General features: G+C 38.2%; 1 protein-coding gene across 1 annotated transcript; it reads right to left on the bottom strand.

Moving 5' to 3' along the window:
• Nucleotides 1-1,280: 1,280 nt before the first annotated feature.
• med13b (mediator complex subunit 13b) lies at nucleotides 1,281-22,997 on the bottom strand. The gene is given in 25 exon segments (XM_056474169.1): nucleotides 1,281-2,133; nucleotides 5,183-5,283; nucleotides 5,391-5,555; nucleotides 5,649-5,809; nucleotides 6,201-6,338; nucleotides 6,466-6,624; nucleotides 8,886-9,028; nucleotides 9,164-9,387; nucleotides 11,767-11,958; nucleotides 12,044-12,260; nucleotides 15,260-15,617; nucleotides 15,704-15,893; nucleotides 17,736-17,959; nucleotides 18,040-18,207; nucleotides 21,253-21,264; nucleotides 21,267-21,315; nucleotides 21,317-21,438; nucleotides 21,441-21,516; nucleotides 21,518-21,619; nucleotides 21,622-21,665; nucleotides 21,668-22,010; nucleotides 22,012-22,032; nucleotides 22,034-22,099; nucleotides 22,101-22,161; nucleotides 22,978-22,997. Coding segments are annotated over 25 exon segments (3,489 nt in total). The 3' UTR covers nucleotides 1,281-2,000.
• Nucleotides 22,998-23,222: the final 225 nt, after the last annotated feature.

Genomic DNA, 23,222 nt, shown 5'->3' with positions numbered 1-23,222 from the left:
GGAAACAATTAGAACATCTATAGAGGTTTCTATAGTTTTATTTTTTTTTAACATGGTCTTTTGTTCATTGTATTTTTTTAAATGATGTTTTATTATATATGCCTAAGACCTGCAAAGACTAAGTGTAATCAATAAAAACACTTAAAAAAATTTAATATCTGATCATACTAGGGTGGCGCAGAGGGTAGTGCTGTCGCCTCACAGCAAGGTGGTCGCTGCTTCGAGCCCCAGCTAAGTCAGTTGGAGTTTCTGTGTGGAGTTTGCATGTTCTCCTCGTGTAGGTGTGGGTTTCCTCCCGGTGCTCCGGTTTCCCCCACAGTCCAAAGACATGCGGTATAGGTGAATTGGCTAAACTAAATTGTCCGAAGTGTATGAGGGTGTATGGATGTTTGCCAGTGATGGGTTGCAGCTGGAAGGGCATCCGCTGCGTAAAACATATGCTGGATAAGTTGGCGGTTCATTCTGCTGTGGTGACCCCTGATTAATAAAGGGAAAATGAATGAATGATATACTAAAATAAACAGGTAACACATTATTCTGAATTTAATCAAAAACATTTGGACTCGGATTGTTGTTTTTCTGTCTTGTCTATCAGCATTAGTATAATTTATTTCAGCTCTAGGTTTACCTTACGTGGATAATGCTTAAGACACGCAAAGACTAAGGGTAAGCCATAAAAAGAGAAAATATATCATGAAGAATGATAAAATCTGTGAGCCATATTTGGAGAAACATGCATGTAATGTCTGCAATTGTATGCAGCTCTCTGTGCCTGTAGGAACTTCACATATTTCAAATGAAGCACAGAACGCAAAACAAAATGGATCTATTTTGACACCACAGAGGAAAATATTTCACCTGCAGTATATAAAGTGTGTGGTACATTAGAAAGAGACAAAGGAAGGGGGGTGGGGGAGAGAGATTATTCCCCAGGAGCCAGAATCATCACTCCAAGAATATAGAAAGTGATGCAATGCTCAGGATCTCCATGAACAGTTACAGCGACATTAGCGCAAACCTCAGCCTCTGGTCTGACTCCATCAGAAACCAGAGCGCACACGCACAGCCAGTCGCACGGACACGCGAACATGCCTGATGAGAATAGCACCATGTCATTTCACAGGGATTTGAGCAGAATAAATACACTGCAATTTCTCCCTGGAGGGCTTATCATACCTGGAGAGTATGATGAAACCTCCTGCAATATGAAGTCTCCCCTCTAGAAACCCAAGATATTTGCTCAAAATCAAGCGGGATGTGCAAAAAGGACAACGGCGGGATTCAGGTTTTACACACTTTATTCCTAAAACATTGGCTGCACCATCCATAGCGGCACACGATTGTATGTACACATTTATATACACACACAATTCTCTAAATCTGTGATATAAAATATATAATCCGACAATGTACCTCTTGTCCTCTTATTTGAACACATTAAATTGCTGTACAGGAATTCTGTAGCTACAGCCTATCTTAAAGTCCCCACCACACAAAGGTAAGAACGTGAGCTCCGGTATACTTCGTCTGTACACGGCGACCGTAAAAACTGCGGAGAAAATATTTCTCTAAATATTCCTCTAAAAGCAAACCTACAGCAAATTCACTTGTCGGTTCTGTAATTAAGACAATTACATACATGACAAACCATTTTCCTTTTATTTGGGAAGGCAATATGCAGCTTCCTGGGTTTATATAATATAAAAGATTAAGAAATTACACATTTAAAAACGTACAATAAATAAGATATATGCAGGCATTTCAACTGGGTAAAACCTGACCCCAAACTGCACCTTCAGGCCTCATTTGGGACGCGAGTTCATTGAGATGGACTGGTTTCCTTTGCCTCCAGCTGTTGAGAGATGGACACTTGGCAGAATCTGGGCAGCCTGGCGTCGCCGTAAGTGCGATTGAAGTTGGTTGTTGTCCAGTCGTGTCCGGGCCTGCGGCGGCAGTGCGGCGTCTCTGTGGTGGGAATTAATGGCAGAGCCCCTCGTTTGTTAGAGCATGTTCATAATGAAGTTGTACATTTGGTTGAGCACAACAAAGTGCACGGGCAGACAAGAGCGCCGGTCCTGAGTCGCTGGGTCACAGGTCAGCCACGAGAGGGCATTGTACTGCTCCAGCACAAATCTGAAAACAAAAACAAAGAATGAATATGGAGCTGAAGAGGGCATCTTGAAATCTCTGTTATCAGTGACACCAAGTGAACTGCAGCAAAGAAACACACACCATGTGCAAAAGACTGAATGTGATTCAGTGCCCTCATATACTGCAAATGCAATTCTTAATCCTTCTCTGATTAGAGATTAGAAATGAATAGTGGGACATATCTCCAACGTGATATATCGCTAACAAAAGTTCAGATTCCGCAATTAAATTAGACAATGATGTTTAGATGACTACGTAAATATGTGCTAAGTGTAAATACGTAACAAAAATACAAAATGTCAGCAATGAGAAAACAGCAGTTAAGGAAGCATCTCATTGTCAGTGTCAATTAGGACGATACTGGGAAAATGAGAGATGTGATATTGTCGAGTGTTGCGGTAATGACACAAAACCCCAATGACTTCCATTATAATGACATTTTTTGATTTGAAGCCTTGACACCATATAATCACGCATTTTTGATTGTTGGTGGTTTTGCCTGTTGGGAAGAGGTTTAAATTTGTGAACTTTGTTTTGGTTTTTACCACCAACCTAACAAAAGGCTAGAAAATTTGCCCATGTTTTTGAAATATTCCAAAGCATTTTCCCAAAACGTGTCAAAATAGGATTTTTCACCAAAAATCTTTCCATTTGCTGAAACACAGAGAAACATGTGGCCAGGTTAAGACTTAAAATTACCCCAGAGAAGATGAAAACATCCCCAACAGCACACAAGGTAAAAAAAAATAATAATTTTTACCAGCAATTTTAAAAATCTTTTTACTTGGTTAAGTGTTGTCACGATACTGGAATTCGATACCAATCAGTACTGAAATTTTAAAAACATCCATTTCCTGTGAACATTTGAGCTCTGTTGAGCACGTTCTTAAACAGCGCTGACTTGCCATTGGGTTCACGTGCTCAACAGAAATGACTCTGATTGGCCGTGAAGGTCATCAGTTCACAGAGCTCACCACTGTTTACTGAGTGTAACCACAGATACAGAGACACTGGAGCGTTTTAAAGCTGCGATTCATCAGCGGATCGCTCGTATGCCAGCATACTAAAATAAAGAGGTAACAGATATTTTTCTGAGCTAATTAAAAAAAAAAAAAAAAAAAACATTTAGACATTTTAAAAAGACTAAGAATGACTCGGATGATAAAATTCAGATTATTATTGGTGGTTTTCAGTTTCCTCTCGTCTATCGCCGTTATTATATATGTTCATCTCTAGGTTTACCTAACAGCACCTACTGGAGGCCAGGCTGAAGATAGTAAAGGCCCCATCTGATTGGTCAGATTTGAAAAATAACCTATGCATGCAGCACATACAATTAATAAAATTAATTGCAGTTCTCTGTGATATGGAAAATGCACATGCTATTATCATGATTAAAATAATTTTTTCAGCCCTAATGCCAATAACATTGTGGTCAGTGCACTGACTGACATCCCTCATGGATGTATTATATAAAACACACGTTTCTAAAAAGTTACAGGATAAGAATGTTTGGGCTTGTGAGTCAATGTAATTCTTGCTGTAGAACAAAACATTCAATTACCACAGAGTTGTGTCTACCAGACTTAATTCACTCATTAATTAAAATCCCTTCATTATAACCCCACTTGGAAAATCTCAAAGGAACCCGTGGCTAATTAGTCTACCAGGTTTTTACATCATCCCGGCATCACTTAGTAGACTACACATGACCAGCTGAGACTACAGTCTGAATAAATCCCTTTCTCTGCATGATATGTTGACAATACAGCAAATAAAAGCTCTTTCAGCATAATCCTGAATATATTTATTTCATGTTTTACAGAATGAAGAGAGGCTCTCGAGAGTTGCGTGTAAATATTGAATTGTTTGCATTTTCTTGAAATGTCTGTTGGCTTTTGCAAAAAAATCAGTTTGCAGGCTTTTAGGAACAAACTATGATGATGGGGAAGACCAACAATGAGTGAAATACTATTTGAACAAATACAGTTTAATGCCTGTTAAATAATGTCTAATGTCTTTGCACATATAATAATAATAATAATAAAAAATATAATTTTTTTGGCATTTCCCAAAGATGTTCTGAATAATCCAGTGCAAGATGTCAATTAATAAATAAATCATGTTGGAATTATTAATATAGCAAGCATGACTCCATATTTACTCACCGGCCACTTTATTAGGTACACTTTTCCAACTGCTCGTTAAGGCAAATTTCTAATCAGCCAATCACATGGCAGCAACTCAATGCATTTAGGCGTGTCAAGATGATCTGCTGCAGTTCAAACCGAGCATCAGAATGGGGAAGAAAGGTGATTTAAGTGACTTTGAACGTAGCATGGTTGATGGTGCCAAACAGGCTGGTCTGAGTATTTCAGAAACTGCTGATCTACTGGCGTTTTTCACACACAACCTCAGTCACCAGATCTCAATCCAATACAGCACATCGTTGAGATGTAGTGGAATGGGAGATTATAATTATGGATGTGCAGCCGACAAATCTGCAGCAACTATGTGATGCTATCATATCAATTTGGACCAAAATCTCTACAGAATACAGTACCTTGTTGAATATATGCCATAAAGGATTAAGGCAGTTGTGAGGGCAAAATGGAGTTTAGCCCGGTACTAGTGAGGTGTACCTAACAAAGCGGCCGGTGAGGGTAGATTTGATTTTATAGCAATAAAGAAATACAGAAACATCTTTAAAAAATCTTACATTTAAAACCATCTAAAAAAAATTCTATTACAAATATGACTTTTTTTATTACGTGCAATTAAATAAAAAAAAAAACGACTTATATTCTAGAATCACAGCACTTAAAAGTGAAACATTAGAAAATTGTTTTCGCTTAAATATTGATGTTTATGAGAAGGAAAGCTAGGGAAAATTTTAATTCAGAATCTCAAAGAAATGAATGTTCGATCTTGAGCATGAGAAGTTTGATAATTTAGTGGAGTAGAATGTGTGTGTGTGTGTGTGTGTGTGTGTGTGTGTGTGTGTGTGTGTGTGTGTGTGTGTGCCTGATACCTGAGCACATCTGAGGTATGGCTGGAGTCCAGAGGGTGAGAGTGTTTACTGTGCAGCAACTCATCGGACTGCACTGATGAAACATTAAGGTGCAGAGAAGCCTGAGAGGAAGACACAAGAGCTCTGTTAACCCCATTAGTGTTTTGGACAGTAAACTCTAATGCATCTCTGGAGCAAAGCGATTATTAGGTTTGTTGAAGAGCTTCACCTTCAGAAAGAGAGGACACTGGTTCTTTGCTTGTGGGCAGGAGGACCAGAACCAGTCTGGAAGTGGACCGGCTTTAGCTGTGGACACAAAGTAGCCCAGAGCCATGGGTTGCTGGAGGATGTTCGGAGACTCATCGTGAGACTCCATCCTGTCTGTGCCCTGGCCCTAAGGACGAGAAAGAGACGATGATAGGGTGAATTAAGAGGTCTATAAGGGGGTCTGCGGATTAAGTGAGAAGTGCAGAAAAAATGAATTTACCTTGCTGCCATCCCCACCATGGTGGTAATGTGAGCCTGGCGAGTGTACTGGAGAAGTGGTGGGTGAGTTGGGAATTATGTTAATAAGATCGGGATCAACCAGGTCATTCTCAGCAAACAGGTCCAAGATCCCATCCATGCCACCCATTCCATCTGTGACATCTGTAGATACAATCAAAACTTGTGTTAAGGCAACACATTGCAGCTGATTTAGCTAAAAAAGGAAGTCTACTATAGTCTTAACATGCTTCCCAAATTGATGATTTTAAATGGATAGTTCAGACAAAATGTACAACTCCTTCAACATTTACTCATTGACTTGTTCCAAACCAGTTTGAGTTTTTTTTCTTCTGTTTAACACAAAAGAAGATATTTTGAAGAATGTTTAAAATAAGTCTCATGTTTAAAATTTACATTAGACTGTGAAAAAACACAAGACCTCAAAATTGACAGGTGCACAAAAATAAACGAAGATTTTGCCTTCAGTGTCCTGCACTTAATTTGCTTTACACCCAAAATCCAAAAAAAAACCAAAAAAGTGAAAGTGTCCTACCGCTGAAGGCCTGGAGGCCGGCAGAAGTGGGGAACACGAGAATGTGTGTGCAGGAGGTGTCCTGAGGAGTGTTTAACTGGGACGTCTGCATGTTCAGAGTCGTGCTGCGGCCAAACACGGAGCCTGTGGACACGGAGTCTATGGAGAGACAGAGATGGAAAGGGAAATCGTGACTAGGTACTGAACTTTCATCAAAGTTTCTGAAAGGATAAACTGAACAATGACAAAGTACAAGTGCTCTGTGTGAAAGCGCCACATTAATTACCTGGCATGATTACAAAGGAAGCCTGTGGTTCCATGGCAACTAGACAGGTGCTGAGGATGCTGGGACTGTCGGCAGCAGAGATGCCACACATCCTGCACATTTCCTTCAGTCGTCTGCCGAGAGACTGCAGGTTCCGCCTACTCAACAGAATACTCCAATCTGATTGGGACAGAAACAGCAGTTAGACCAATAAGGAAGGGCATGTGCTGCTGGACTAGATCTGTAGGATTTCAGGATAACTGGGATTGTTTTATTTTACAATTTTAAAATAATAATAATAATATTGAATTGAACAGCTACTGCACATTAGAAAGGAATCATTCTAGAGTAAAGTCATTTTGTTGGGTAGTTTTTTTTCTTTTAATGGCAAATATTGTTCATGGCTTAAAGGTAGGAAAAGCTATTGCTATTTCAGGGCTTTCCACAGGTTTGAAATATACCTGCGGTGGCAGCCAGATTGAAACCTTTTACCCACAGCACATAAATGTTTAACTAAATGCGACGAACAAAATTATGTGATTTTAACTATATTTTTTATTTATTATGACTCTGTTATACACTTTATTTTTTGTTTCTTTTCAATGGGGTAAAGTTACTTTTGAAAAAAGGCTGTTGAAATACAAAAAAATCTACCATTTCTCTTAATTTTATGATATTTAGGAGTCATGTGCACCCGCTGACAGGTAAAAGCTGATCTCCCTCTCTCTAAAGTTGCTTTATTGGCATGACATTTTGTAGAGTAGCCTATTGCCAAAGCATTTTAGCTTTATATAGCTGTATATACAGTATGTAATATATTAACATCATCAAATTAATAAAATATACAGCAAATAAGAAATAATAGAATAAAGAGAGACAATATTGCTAAAAATTATAATAATTACAAGAATAAGAGTAAATAAATGGTAGAATATTTAAAGGCAAATTAGTAGATTATTTCTAATGGTGTACACATATTTGAAGGCAGTATAAATTTCGTCCTCTCCGAGTATACAGTAAAGTTTTTCTCACTCGTTTATTACAGAATTAATCATTTAATTTTTCTCGCACTCTCGTGGCTGTGCGCACAGTCAGCTGTGAAGCCAATCGAAAATAGGCTTTAATAAAAAGTTAATGCAAAAACGCATACAATAACGGCAACTTTAGAAAGCAAAAGCCGAATCCCGGATATTTATGGAGATTTAGAAAGTATGGCAGAACACATTTTTTTAAAGTCCCAAAAAAATGCACGTCCCTGTGGCTGTGCAGAGCACGTGAGATGACGGAATTGGTGCCAGTTCTGCCGCAGTAGGAAACGAGTAAACGAGAGAAGATTCTCCACTACTTAATCAATCACGGATGTTTGTGTATCTTGGCTGGATAAAAGGAAGATGAAAAATTTAAAAAATAATAATAATAAAAAAAGACTGTCACCGAATATACTTGTGCGTAGGCCTGGGCGGTAAGGCAAAAATACTCGATAATCAATTTCCATGTTGAACGATAACAATTTTCAATATCATTTGTTAATGCTTCCAGATTTAAAAGAGTACGCCAACAATGACAGAAGCCACTAAAATTAGAAGGTTTATTAAACGGCATAACATTTTCGGACGATAAACTTTTGGTGGCCAAAAATTCAGTACATCTCTAATATCAACACACTTTTAGATTCCCATTGTTGCACATTTCTGCTGTCTGATTTGCTCTTAGATCAATATAGAGAGAAAAAGTCCACAGTTTATCATTTTTTTGACATAAATCCTATCACGATTCGATATATTGTTTACCGGCCCAGCCCTACTTAGGCAGCCGTTAGTATACCTGGGCGGCCCGCCCAAGTGAAGTCTGTGTGGAAGCACTGTATTTGATTAAAAAATATATTTCTGAAGTTGTAAATGAAATACTATTTCTATCCATTTTAGCTACATTTTTAATTTAAATAGAACATTTTAGTAGAAATGCACTATAATTAAACAAACAAAAAAAAACGACTTTCTACAAATGTTTTACAAATATTTTTGCAGGATTTTAAGAGCATACTTTTTTTTCCTTTCCGAAAAGTTTTCCTTTCCATTTTCTAAGTTTTCTATTCAGGTTTTTGACCACTTGAGTTTCCATAGGCCTGATTCTAACTGCTCAAGTAGTCCACTTCTATTAAATAAGAAACAAAAAGTTTTAGTATGATTATAAAACAAAAATAAAGAAATTTTGTAAGAATACAAATTGCACTATAAACTATTCTGTTCTTTTTATATGCTTTAAATGTGTTACTTATGTTTTAAACCCTCATTTACACAAAGCCTTTGATATCAGTCGCAGAACAATTTGATTCACAAATGTAGCACTTCATTCTGAAAACAGTGGCATATATTTATCGAATTAAATCACAGCCTGCCCACTGACATATCACAATATAAACCAAACACTGCAAAACTTACCTCGTAACTCGCCGTGACCTATCCTTCCAAGTCGGCCAATCACAATGCGCCATGGAAGTGAGGTCATCTGTACAAGATCCAAGCACCATTCCCAAAGCTTCTGAAGGCCCTGTCGTCGCGCAGAGCCCTTTTTCCTGCGAGCTCTGTGGAGAAAAAAAAAAAAAAAAGTGCATAAAATAAATAAATAAATAAATAAATGCAAAAATTCCCTCTCACAAACAGAAGCAATGGGTTTTTGTACTACAAGCCAAATGAAAAACTGACTCTTGAGTACTCACCGGTTTGGTACGTCAATGCTGATGACGCAGGTCTCCAGCAGCTCTCCATACTGGTCAGTGCAGGAGGCCAGGAGCCACCTCTGGTCATGGGACAGGCAGTAGGCCACAAACAGCACGTTGTATTTCTGCGCAGCCTCTCCAAAAGTCTCACCCAGCTCTGTCTGCTTGTCCTTCACTGGTGCCAGCACGAACGGTGGTGCGTAGAGATGTAAACACTGTGGTCGCTGAGGAGGGCAAGGACCGAGAGCTCAATGTTATGATTTATTACACGGCTGTCTTACAGTATTTTTTGAATCATTTAATAGAAATGGAAAACAAGTTTTTGGATGCATCAGAGCCCTTTTAGTTATGACATAAAATCATTACTTTTGGGCAAGCAATAAATTGTATTCATATAAATGCAGCTGTGTGCATAAAATAAATGAACAAGTAAACTAGAGGTGTGACTCTACACTGGTCTCATGGTTCAGTCCGGTTACAATTATCATACCATCCATTAGGTACAAATTGATATCTCGGTGCATTGACGATGCTTTCCATACACAATTCTATAGTTCACTTCACAGCACAACAATTCTTCTATTAAAAATGTCTAAATATATTTATATATTATATGTAATACAATTTTGTCATTTTATACAAACAGTCTGATATATGTACTGTACCTTTAAAAACTCAAGTACATGCACAGAACAACGTGAGCATTCACAGCAAATAAACAAATGTAAATATCCTGCTCGCTTTGTGCGTCGTTGAGCTTGTTCTTACACCCCTATGATTGGTCACACGCTCAACAGAAAGGGCTGTGATTGGCTCTAATGCTCTGGTGCTGTTCACCGATGAGTAACACTGATAAACGACAACGGCAATCACAGCTGTTCCATGATAGATGCGGAGGACAAAACTCGCTCTTCAGACACACGCTCGTTTCTGTATCCAGATGTATTGCTGTAACAGCCGAGAGGAGAGGAAACGTTACCTCAAGAGAGCAGGACAAAGGTCCACAGTGAGAGAGAGAGAGAAATTAAGTTCATTTTCTCCATAACAGTGAAACAGGGCTTCTGCTGTAACTTTAGTGTCAGTGAAAGACTGTCCAGCAAACACACACGATGTGAATTATGCAGAATTTCTGCATTTATTAAGTAGTTGGAGTGTTTTGATTTCTCACACTCACCTCCCTCACCATAGTAAGCCACCATGACATATGAGATAAATGATGTCAGTACGTAATTACCGGTTATGATTGGTTTCTGAATCGATACTGAATTGTCCATGTCTGCATTGCAGTGCACTGAAGAAAAAAATTATTTTGACACCCCTAAAGTAAACACACATGCTAAAGACCTAGAAATGTGTTCCAATACTTAAAAATACTTGCCAAGTTTTCTTCATTTGAAAAAGATGAAGCTGAAATAATGTAAACTCTGTAAATTTGTATAACAGCAATGCTTGTCCTTTCATTAATAGCAATACTTTTCAGCTAAAGTTGCTCATTTTTAGAAAGAATGGATGAAAAATATATAATATATAAAATTTTGTTACTTTTATGATCCAAATAAATATAAAATACTTGTATGTCTTTCAATCCAAATAAACTTGTTATTAGGATTATTTTTTATTATTATTAGTGATCTATTTTCCTTTACATTTACATTTAGTCATTTAGCAGACGCTTTTATCCAAAGCGACTTACAAATGAGGACAAGGAAGCAATTTACACAACTATAAGAGCAGCAGTGAACAAGTGCTATAGACAAGTTTCAGGTGTGTAAGTCTAAGAAGCTAAGCATTAGAAATTTTTTTTTTTTTTTGAGAGAGAGAGTACAGTTAGTGGTATAGCCAGAGAGTGAGTTACAGATTAGGAAGGAAAGTGGAGACTAAATAGTCGAGTTTTTAGTCGTTTCTTGAAGACAGCAAGTGACTCTGCTGTTCTGATGTAGTTAGGGAGTTCATTCCACCAACTGGGCAGATTGAATGCGAGAGTTTCGGGAAAGTGATTTCTTCCCCTCTTAGGGATGGAACCACGAGGGCGACGTTCATTCACAGACGCAAGTTTTTGGAGGGCACATAAATCTGCAGAAGTGAGAGCAGATAAGAAGGAGCAAGCCAGAGATCGCTTTGTAAGCAAACTTCCAAATGTTTAGAAAGAATAAAAGGAACTAAAATATAGGTCAAATCTGGTAAATCAGTAAAGAAATCTAAAATCAGTCAGCCACTTATTTAAAACACATATATTGATTACATTTTTAATAATAAGCACGTTGTTAATTTTCCTCAGACCTCCCTTATATTTTTTATGAAGAAAAGAACATTTAAATACAAAATTACCAATGTTGATGATTATTACTAAGTAAATAAAAAAGCTAACATGCTCTTATTAAAATCTTTTTTTTTTCTAATAATTTTTCCACTGACATTCGTGATCTCCCTTGTGGACACCAACTTCATCTTTATAAAGAAAGAATCACCACATTTGGCACATATATGTTTAAATGTAGAATAAAACAATTTGATAAACCTGGTATAAATGCAGAAATACGATGCTACTTTTACAAACACTTTAAGCACACCAGTTTGAAAGCCCATTTCATAATCATATGTACCTCTTTGCTCTGTAGTGCAGTGTCGATTGCCAGGCCAGGGCCGAAGCCTGTTAGCGTTTTGACATTAGTGGAGGTTGGCAGACGTCGTCTGCACTGTGTGTAAACTGAGAAAGCCAGAGACTTCAGGTGCTGTGCATATATATGGCGCTCCTCACTCCAGACCGGCTGCAGCAAGTACTGACTGGGTATTATCTGATGGAAAAAAATACACGGGATGTTCAGATGATCTGAGAAATTTTAGGGGGAAAAATAAATGTCATATCCGATGTCTTCTTACTTGTACATATACAGCATTCCTGATATGTGGAGGAAGAAGCTGAAGTGTCTCCAGATAACAGCGGAGAAGAGCTATCGTCCACACGCTGGAACTGCTGCCTTGGCTGTTTTCCTCATAGCTAAAAGGGTTCACGATGTAGATCACTATGGCAGGAGGATAGGTGACTGCATGAGAGTCTCCATCAGTCGGGACCCCAACCTTCTCTCTCTCCATCGTACTGTGAAGGGGAAAAATAAATAAATCAAGGATTAGAGAACACATCTGAGAAGAACCGACATTATTCATCAAAAACCCATTAGTAGTAAAGCAGTCTGGCCATTAACAAAGGGAAATTACTGCATCAGGTCTTTTTAAAATAATTGTTTACTCTATTGATATGATAGTATTGGCAAAATAACATATGTGTGCTGCTAAGAGTGAACTACTGAAACTTGGAATCACTGATGCATTGGCTGCTAATATTTATGGGCCAATATTGGATTCATTTAAATCTTCAGCATATTGGCAATAATATGAAAAAGGCTGAAACAAATGATTAATAATCCAAAGGAGCACATATTTTAAATAATCCAACATTATTCTTAATGCAAAATCCTTAAATACTGGCAAAATCAAAATATAATGCGTCATTATAATACAATCAAAATATAATATAAAATATAATGAATCCTATCTACGGCTGAACAATATATCGTTTGAGCATCGATATCGCAATGAGTGTATCTGCAACAGTCACATCGTAGGATTAGATTTATTAAAGATTAAAAAATTGAAATTATTAAACATTTATATTAATGGTCTAAAATTATTTTACGACCATGATTACTTTACGCTTGATTGTTAATTTTTGTTTTTTTCAATAGTGTTGGACTACCCAGAAAAACCATAAATCATTTAATATAATATTTATTTATTTTTAATTTTATTTCATGCAGATGCACTGGATAGAAGACATGAGTACCCAGTCAATCTACATTAATAAAATCTTTCCAAATAGAGCATTCAAATCATCTCGTGAAATTATTTTATAATCACAATTTTAATTGCAGCAAAATAAATAAATAAAAAATAAAAATAAAAAAAATAAATCGCAATGTCAGATTTTAAATCCTAATCCAATCCATATTCAGTAAAATTAATTAAAGGACAGGAAAAAAAATTGCTAGTACTGCCTAGTGGGGTTGGGGAATGTCAACCAATTTGGCATCGTACGATGTCTAATGTGAAACATTGCGATAGATTATGGCATCGTCATCGTAGGCGGCGGTAAATAATTATTTATAAATAATTAATTCATAACAAATTAATTATTTGTAGCCTACCCTTTCAACTACCTGACCCGCATGGTCTTTGTTTACCCATAACTAATCATAAGTAAATAAAGATAAGTTACACACAAATTACCACCTGTTCCCTGTTTCAGCGGGACTCTGGCTAAATAGGCAGAGGGATCTGTGTCATTATAATGGCGTCGACAAACTTGGTTGGTAAAAAAGGTGCACAACCAACAGGAACCAACCAACAGGTTTTCACTAAAATTACTAAGTACAAGTGTGAAAGTGAAAGATTACCTGATAGATTCAAAAGACAGAAGTGTCGTTAGATATTGGACAAGATAATTAAATATCACCTTTAACAACTATAGTGAGACGCCATCCCAGCAGTACATCCTTGATAAACTGTCCGACATGCACTGCTCTATGGGTTTTGTGCCCAGAGCACCCACTGCTGACTTCCTGGAGTTCAGACGTTCGCATATGCGGCAGCGCATGCCAGTGTGTGTGTGTTTTCAGCAGTATAGTGTGGACGGAGATCTTTTCAGAAATGCTAGATGAAACGCCAGTGTGGACGTTTTCGATCATTTTCATTCTAAAATAGCATCTTAAAACTAAGACATATTAATGTAAACAGGGCTGTGTGTATTTTTTGCAGGGCAGAGGATCACGATGCCAGCTCAGCATCGTGATGTTCATTGTCATGGCATCATCTATGACCCAACCCTACTGTATAGTACTATATAAAATTGACCAACATCAGATTCTGTATCAGCCAAAAATGTTTTGTGGAAATCTGCATCATATCAGATAAAAAAAGAAAACCCTATCCGTGCATCTATACTACAAAACAAAATAATGAGAATTTTTTACAGCATTTTGTTTACTTAAATAATTGGGAAAGGATCATGTTCACCAAGTCAAGCTAGGCATTTACTACAACCTTCTACATAATAATTTTTTTGACATAAATTAAAAAATAAATGAAATTACATACTTTAACCCTTTAATTGGATAATATACGGCCACAACTCTGATAAATAGTAATAAGCAATTAAAATAATAATGATAGCCTATGGATAAAAGGTTGACCAGGTGGTTACAATGCCTGCAAAGGGTTAAGCAGTCATTTTGGTTGCAAATGAGACAGAATTAGTCGCATGACGGTAAGAAAATTTTAATATATATTTTTTAATTTATTCATTTTCTACCACTTTTCAGGGCCAGGTTGCGGGGGTAGCAGTCTTAGGAGAGAACCCCCAGACTTCCCTCTCCCCAGACACTTCCTTAGCTCCTCCGAGGGATCCCGAGGCGTTTCCCAGGCCAGCCAAGAGACATAGTCCCTCCAGCATGTCCTGGGTCTTCCCCAAGGTCTCCTCTCGGTGGGACATGCCTGGAACACCTCACTTGGTAGGCGCCCAGGAGGCATCCAAAATAGATGCTCAGCTGACTTCTCTCTCGATGTGGAGGAGCAGCGGTTCTACTCCGAGCTCCTCCCGGGTGACAGAGCTCCTCACCCTATCCATAAGGGTGCGCTCTACCACCCTGCGAAGGAAACTCATTTCGGCCGCTTGTATCCGGCATCTTGACCTTTCGGTCATGACCCAAAGCTCATGGCTATAGGTGAGAGTAGGAACATAGATTGACTGGTAAACCAAGAGCTTTGCCTTTTGGCTTAGCTCCTTTACTACAACGGACCGGTACATCGACCGCGTTACCGCCGCACCAATCCGCCTGCCAATCTCACGTTCCATCCTTCCTTCACTCGTGAACAAAACCCCAAGATACTTGAACTTGATATAGATACTATATATATTTTTTTTTCACATTTCAATTATATCAAGCTATAACAGATCAATAATTTAACAGCAAATTTAAATATACCCCAGGTCAGCAGTCACCCATCCCTGGACTGTATTAGTTTGCCTATTAAAAGCAGTACCTCTCGGCGGGCTCAGATGGGACCTGAGGTTGGCTGGTGGCAGATGTGGTGTCCCCCAGGGTCCCTGCGCTCTGACTTCCACTCTGCTGGCTGGACTGCAAGCCCTGAGCCCCAAAGGGAGGTATGGTATTGGGCTTGGAAGACGGCATGTTGCCTACGCCCTGAGGACAGGAGGAAGAGCTACTGGAGGTGGAAGTGGAGGTCGGAGTGGTGTTAGTGTTGGAGGTGCTGTTGGTGGTTGGGGTAACGTTCTGTGCAGCTGCAACAGGGCTGCAGGAGCTGGAAGTTTGTGAAGAGCTGGCTGGGTTTCGCTGCGAAAGCAGTGAGCCGTCCAATGACTGTGAAGCCAGACAGGATGCTGAGGAGACATGAAATATTATAGAAACTTTACATTTAGCGATGTGGTCTGCGGCACATCAAAGAACATTCAACTTCTGCACATACCCAAGTCATGTCGGCACACATGGGCGTAGAGTTTGAGCTTGTTTAAAGCCTCACTGCTGCTGTTGATGGTTTTTGGAAGCCAGTCGATAAGAGTCTGATCCGTAAGAGCTTTTGATCCAGCATCGCTCACTGTCACAATGCCATCAGCGTGAGACTTGGCGATGGGCCTGTGCTGACCGAGCCGACAAGACTGCCAAACAATAATAAATCAAGTCACATTTATTTCTATAGTGTTTTATACAACACATTTTCTTCAAAGCAGCTTTACATAAAATGATGTTGATGATGTTTACGGTGTATTCATTAAGCTGAACTGGGTGATGATATAGTTTACAGATTGCAATGAGACAAGCTAGTAAGTAGTTGAGCTTGTAGCTTAAGTTTGTATCCAACATATTATATAAATAGCAGGGCAAAGACATTGAAACAATAGGCAATTGATTTTATTATCACCCTGATTATTATCAATTACTTATGTTTTATTCATTCATAAACAGAAGTATTTTAATATTATTAATTTACTATAATTTTATTTGTCAAATTGTACAGTGCATTACACCAGTATCTCTCATATCAGGCTGATGTCAAACTTTACATTTTCTGCTTTATTGGCCAATTTATTGGATTATTTATTAAATCACTTGGTTATTTTTGTTATAGTTTACATTTTTCAACAATATGTTAAGCAGTTGAGATTGACTATGTAGCATAAATCTATTTAGATGAATGTCTATTATCAGCTGAACCATTTGTAATGAATTATTTGTTTGTTAAGTGGTTTATGAAATCATTCTGTGCTAATGCTGAAAATGACGTGACCTCAAAGTGATAAACCTAATAAACGGACTGATTAAGTGATACAATTAGATCACAGGGTTAAACATTTTGATTTGCAAACTCTAAACAAGTTTGATTTAAACTATAAAACAAATGCCCAACATAGCACATAATATCAGACCCCCTAGTTTTTCACGATTCTGCGATCGCTGAATCCAACGCAAAAAATAACAAAGTCTCAAATTTTTGCGATCCTGCAAAATTCTTAATTTAAACGCAAAATAATCACAAAAAAAAATCTCATAAAACATCCAATTCTAAACCATTTAATCAAATATATTTATTTCAGTTTGCAATTAATTGTTTTACATGACTTTACATGTACAAGCGCTCGTGGTGTATTTGAGTGTTTTTCGAAAAATGACGTCTCACTTGTGCCCTCACAGTCATTGTGACGGTATTACAAAGAAGAGGGACGACGAATTGTTTTGCAGCCTGTGCAATAAGCAGACACGGATAAAGCATGCGTGATTTACATAAAAGTCAATGCAAAGATGCGATTAGATATCCTGTGGCACAAATTGGGTGTTTGACGTGTTTAAGACTGCAAAAGAAAGTTGGAGCAAACATTTAACAAACGGAGTAATGGAACAAACAGACAAGCAAACAGCTTACAATGATGGAGATTGGTTCAAGAACGACGAATGTTGGACGTGACCGAATTGAAGGATATTATTTGTGCTTCACATGTTTGGTTAGTATTATGATGTTTGTAAAATTAATGAATGTTTTCATTTAACTCTTTCCTTGCAGTTAACAAGAGAAAACGCTTCCCTGAGTTTTATGGCAAACTGTGTTTAAGGTGTATTACGGTAGGGTAAGCACTAACACATGTCCTGAGTGAGGTACATAATGTCAGGAGTGAAATCTGAGAGAGAGAAGGATCTAAAAATAAAAAAGGATAAAAATAAGAGTTATACAACTATCCTTTGGCTAAAATCCCTACTGTTTTAGATCTTGTCTTGACAGGAGACCAAATAAATACACACCTAACACAGTAGGCTACCTAATATGTTAAATAAGAAGAAAATTATCCGCAGATTTCTGGGAATTACCACCACAAAACTTTTTTTATTGCCAAAAAATAAAAAAATAATAAAATAAAAATCACAAAAATCGAGAAAAACTTGGGGTCTGTAATATTCTCAGTTTTAATCGTCCATCAAACAAAAGCATGCTATTAGCATGTTCTAACCTCATATACAGCTGTCAGGTCTCTGAAGAAGGTCTTGGCTCCATTGAGCAGAGCTTCATTGTCTGGACACACCACCATGTATCCGACGTCCCGCTGGGAGCTGTAAGGATCCAGCAGAAGCTTCTCCCAGTATGGCAAAGCGAAAGGAGATAGCACCACATAGTCATACTCGTAACCCACTAGTAAAGTAGGAATGGGAAGGGGCTCTGGAGATTCATCAGTACCTGAAAGAAAGAACAAACGGTTTAAATATACTAATACAATTAGTAAACTATGCAGATGTTGTGCGCTAAGTTATGCTTACCGTACGACCCCCTGCCGGCCATCTTGTGGAACTGCTGCCAGGTGAGCGGGCCCTGGACTCCCCAAGAGCGCACAGACCTCTTCTTCTGAATGGTGTCCTGCAAGACGGGCTGCAGAGACAGCAGCATCCGCAGCACATCCTGAGAGAACAGCATGCTCATATCGAAAGCTGCAAGGACAGAGGGAGGGGGGTTACAAACACATTGGATTTCACTTCAACAGATTGAACACATTTAGCTTAAGGAAAATATTTTGTAGGTTAGGGCATGGGGTTTTAAAGTTGGCTAAAAAATCTTATAGGAAACAAATCATCTAGGCTTACAAACAATATTTTGATCTTTTATGACGTTTTTTAAAACAAAATGTCATATTCGAAACCTCTCTCTGTTGATGTATGCTGCACTTCTACAATCCATTGCTCAATTTAAAATCTGCTTTATACAATCTACATGAACAGAACCCTATCTTCTTATATAATCTTTGGATCTTAAATAAGCATCAATACAGTGAAATAGCCTTCCTATTCGAAATAAGTCAATTGCAATTGGGTAAAGTCACCAAGTCACTGAAACGTTAAAAGAACTGGGACCCATTGTGTTTGTTAAAGGGGACCCATTGTGCCCCTTTATACAAGATTTAAAATAAGTCTCTTATGTCCCTAGACTGTGTATGTAAGTTCAGCTGAAAATATAACAAATATTTCTTTATAAATCTTTGAAAGAGCCTGTTTAGGCTTTGATTCAAAGTGTGTCGTTTTGTGGCTAGTAGCATTAAATTCAAATCAGATTGTGCTCTTTTCAAAAAAAGGGGCAGAGCTACAAACGCATGTGCCAACATAGCAGCAGATTGAAAACGGACTAAAGTTCTCCCTGTGAAAATGTCAAAAGAAGTGTCTCAGAAGGCAGCAGTCTATTTAGACTCCAGTGTTCATTTGTGCATCCGAAAACTCCACATTCATAATGCCTGTGATTATTAGCACGAAAACTCTAATGGTGGATGACTGCTTCTCACTCAGGGATGTTTACACTAATGAAGGAGAGATCGTCAATAATGGGCGGGACTTTCCACCTCTGATGACATGTACAAAAGCAGAATGTCAATGTCAAGTGTTTCTGCAGACTGCTTTAATGAAGTGCAATTAAAAAATATCATTAATACAGTTTTTATTATTAGAGGCTGGCTAACAGTTTAAACCCCTTATATTGAAATTGCAACTGTTTTGGTCACATATGCACCCAAAATGTAATCTACATGACCTCAAAATATACTTGGAGCATTTGTGTGAGTGCATAAAATTGTTGCTGTGCGACCGGTTTTCACTGCAAAATGTTTTAGGAGACATTCACACAGAATGCATCTTTGCACCTGAAACGCAGCGCTCACGAATAGTTTAAAATGTGACATGAGAAGTTTTCATGTCAACTTGCTGCAGTAAATAAAGCCCGCAATGCATGCCCTGCCTTCAAGCTCTTTTGATTGGCCCACTGCTCTAGAACAGAATACAAATAGATTGGTTAATATTAGCTCTCAATCACTCAGCCATTGCCCTCTGCTTTCAGAGGACAGGGAGCTACAGCCGAGGAAATGTAAAGCGCTGAAGAGAGAATAGTTTTAGAAACCACCTAATGTTACAAATAATGACATGTCTGATCAGTGATCATGTGGTGAATGTTAAAACTTTTCAAAGAGTGTATAAAAGACTTCCGTTGGGTTAAAGTCCACTATGAAAATGACTAAAACATTCACTGTAAAGCTAGTGTGACGGAGTTGGCTGGTAACAGCGTTTGCTATATCTACACTATTAAGGGTGAGAGTTTCTGTTTAATCCATCATTTAATTGTCAGGATGCTGTCAGCTGTGCATGCGGCAGCTATGTGTAAATTAACACCATGTACACCATTACAAAAGGGCTTGCATTCACTAAGATTACACTATTATTGCAGCTCATGAAATGACCTGTATTGCTATTAAGATGACATATGCAAATAGTAAGTTAAATCAAAGCCGGTGGGTGCATACATATACAGGGCTCAACAATAAGGACTGCCCAATGGCCCGGGCCAGTGTGAAAGACACTTGGGACAGTAGACAGGATCATTACAGGCTTGATTGGGACGGGTGCTGGCCTTGTCACTAAAGTTCATTTGCCTGCGAGTATTTGTCATTGCATGCATTTTAAGTTTGGTGCTTTTAAGTCTTTAAATGCGACCTTCTCTGTGATGTCGTAAACCCATATTGCTCTTTGGTTCCTCTTATCTGATTTGATGTTTTGAGCATGCTATTTTTTCCCCATAACCTGATAGGAAAAAGTAGTGAAGTGACGGCAACATCAAATTATAAGTGTAAAAGAAAAAGTCTGTTTCTAACGTCTTGAAAGCAGACTTTACCGTGGGTACAACGCGACGAAAAAAAATTAAGTGATGTTTTGCACAGTTTGCCATCAGTATGACAAGTCAGGCCACCTTTTGTTAAATCATTTAGAACTCCAATAAAAATACCTGCACATTTTCATACTTTGAATTTTGCTCATTATACATTTATTAACATTTTTAAATATTTAAATTCTAGATTTACAGACATTATTTTTGTCCGATTATTTAAAATATTGGCTAAAAATAGCTATTAACTTCTCTTTTTTGTTTTGGCGGGGCCACTGAAAATTTGGCCAGGGCAAGCAAAAATCTGAATCATTGGCCCGATCGGACCAGGGAGAAAAAATCCCTGATATATTGTTTTGTTTGTTAGTTTTGATTAGTGTTGAATTCAAATGCAATGAATCTGTTAGGATAACAGTGCTTATAATTGGTGGGTGCTCCTAAATTTTGATTGGTGCTCCTAAATTTTTAAAGTTCGGAGCACCAGTGCTTCCTAGCAAAAAGGTTAATTTCGAGCCCTGGGTCTCCTTTAATACATGAACCTAGACTAGAGTAAATTTCTCAGCATTATTACAAAGAAAATACAAAGAGCTCAGGCATCAATTTATTAGTCACCTAGCCTAAGGGCTGAACTGATATTGAATGCTATTCGGTTCATGACTACAAAAAAGTTGCATTTCTTAGTATATTAGAGAACACTTCAGTTTACATGATGAAATCTCACATTAAATCCACAGTAGTAAAGTTACATTAACTTATTAAACTAATTGATTACCTCTGAAATACTTTTCAGCCAGAACTACACTCCAATAAAAACTGAAAATATTTAAGAGTCTCACCATTGCGTTTGGCCAGTGATGTAAAGAAGAGCTCTTAACCAGCGTCTCATCAACTTTTCCTCCAGGACATGTTGTCCATGAACTGTCTGCCATGCTCCAGAGCCATGTAGCAGTCGCTGTAATAGTCCCTCTCCTCCAGCCTAATAGGGGACTTGAGAACAGTGCCGAGAAGCTCTGGCCTGATATGGGGGAGAACGGGTTAGTGACCAGGTCCTGCAACAAGAGCATGAGATCATCTGAGACCTGTTCTTTAGGACTGTTCCCCTCTTAAGTGAGGCTGTGCTCGTACGGCTTCAAAGTGCTTCTCGATCTCCCTTGCGGCATCCGAACCACGTCCCATGATGTCCAGCTCATCCTCCAGGAAGAGGACCCGGCCCCGTTGCCATACCTGCGATTCATGACGGCACTAAACCGCAAGAGCAGGGGTCCATGCTAGAGTACTGCGAGTCCATGTTGGGATCGCTGATGTAGACACCAACATCGGCCCCTGTGATGTTCATATTGCAGACACAGATGCAGCAGCTGTCGAAGTTGCAGTCTTTGAACAGGTTCATTACCGATTCAGAGAGGATGAGCGTGACGTATAGGCTGTGAGCTTCTGGGATGGAGGGCACGGTGGCGGGCTCTACAGAATTTAAAGGTCTACAGGTGGAAGGTGTTGAGGCGGGAGAACAGAGGTCGGAGTTTTCATATTTTAGTGAGCCCTGGACGCTGGCAGGGCCTCTGGGGGTACGTGGGGTGCGGGGTGTTCGTGGTGTCCGGAGCAGAGATTCGAGGAGTGGGCAGGGGAGGGCAGGATGCCGGCTCCACTGTTACTTGGCGGGGCACTGTTGGACATGAAGGGTGTTGTGTGTTTGAGGAGTGCAGCTCTGCTCCTGCTCCACTGCACTTCCCACACTAGGGATGTTACTGTGGGGGAAAAAAGAGAATGCGTCACATTTGGGTGGCCAAATATTAAACAAAGTAGTTTAATTTTTAAATGAAATGCCAATTATATTTCAAGTAAAATATGTGGCAAAATAAACTTTTAAATGATAAAAACAACAGCTACATTGTTCAAATGAAAGGGTAATAAAGCATTTGGCCATATTAGCTTGTTAAACAGATGGTCGATTCAATTCGGCAACACCTGATCCAATTCCAAAACCATTCCTGAAGTATTAAGGTGGTTTAGTGCTAGTTCTACTTTAAAAGCCACAACTGTCTACTCTGTCTGGCCAATAGAGTCAGGTTAAGCAGGTATATACAAATATTAAACAATTATTTTAATACACATTTAATGCAAAATGAAACAATGAATTTACCACAAAAGGTGTGCAATTTTGGTGTCAATTAACATTTAAATCAGCTCTTTGGCCAGAAGTTCTTTGACCTTTAGTAATATTTTACAGTTTAAAAAAAATTCTAACTGTTTCAGTTTCCTTTAGAAAATACAATTACAATTCCCCTTTTTATCGTTTTTTTTTTTACAGCAAAATAAATAAAACTCAGTTTACAATAAAAAGATATTCGACCAATGCAATGTGTGTGGTGCTGTGGATAAACCTGTGACACCAATGAAGGGCAAATAACTTGCATTATTTACCTTAGAAACTTAAGTTGTTTGCTTTTTTTAAGGCTAGTTCATTTTGAATTATTTGAAGTATTGGAAGTGCTACTTTTTTATAATAGTAAAGTGTTTATAAATTGTGCTGCTTTTCAGAAAAAAAAGAAAAGGTAAATTACCAGAACTTAAAGAAATTCATCTACTTGTTCAACATGTGATGCTATATATCAATTTATATACATACACACACACACACACACACACACACACAAAAATGGCTCTTTGCTGAAAAAAAGGTTCCCCACCTCTGTTTTATATAGTAACTGAATTCTAATATAATACATTTTGGGGAAAATGAATGAATGAATAAAATGCAATGACAAAAAACTGATATTTCTACTTCTTTACTCCCAGTCTTCAGTAG

Source organism: Danio aesculapii, chromosome 15, assembly GCF_903798145.1.
Source record: "Danio aesculapii chromosome 15, fDanAes4.1, whole genome shotgun sequence".
NCBI lineage: Eukaryota > Metazoa > Chordata > Actinopteri > Cypriniformes > Danionidae > Danio > Danio aesculapii.
Note: the sequence above shows the minus strand (reverse complement) of the source record. Positions and strands in the feature narration are given on the sequence as shown.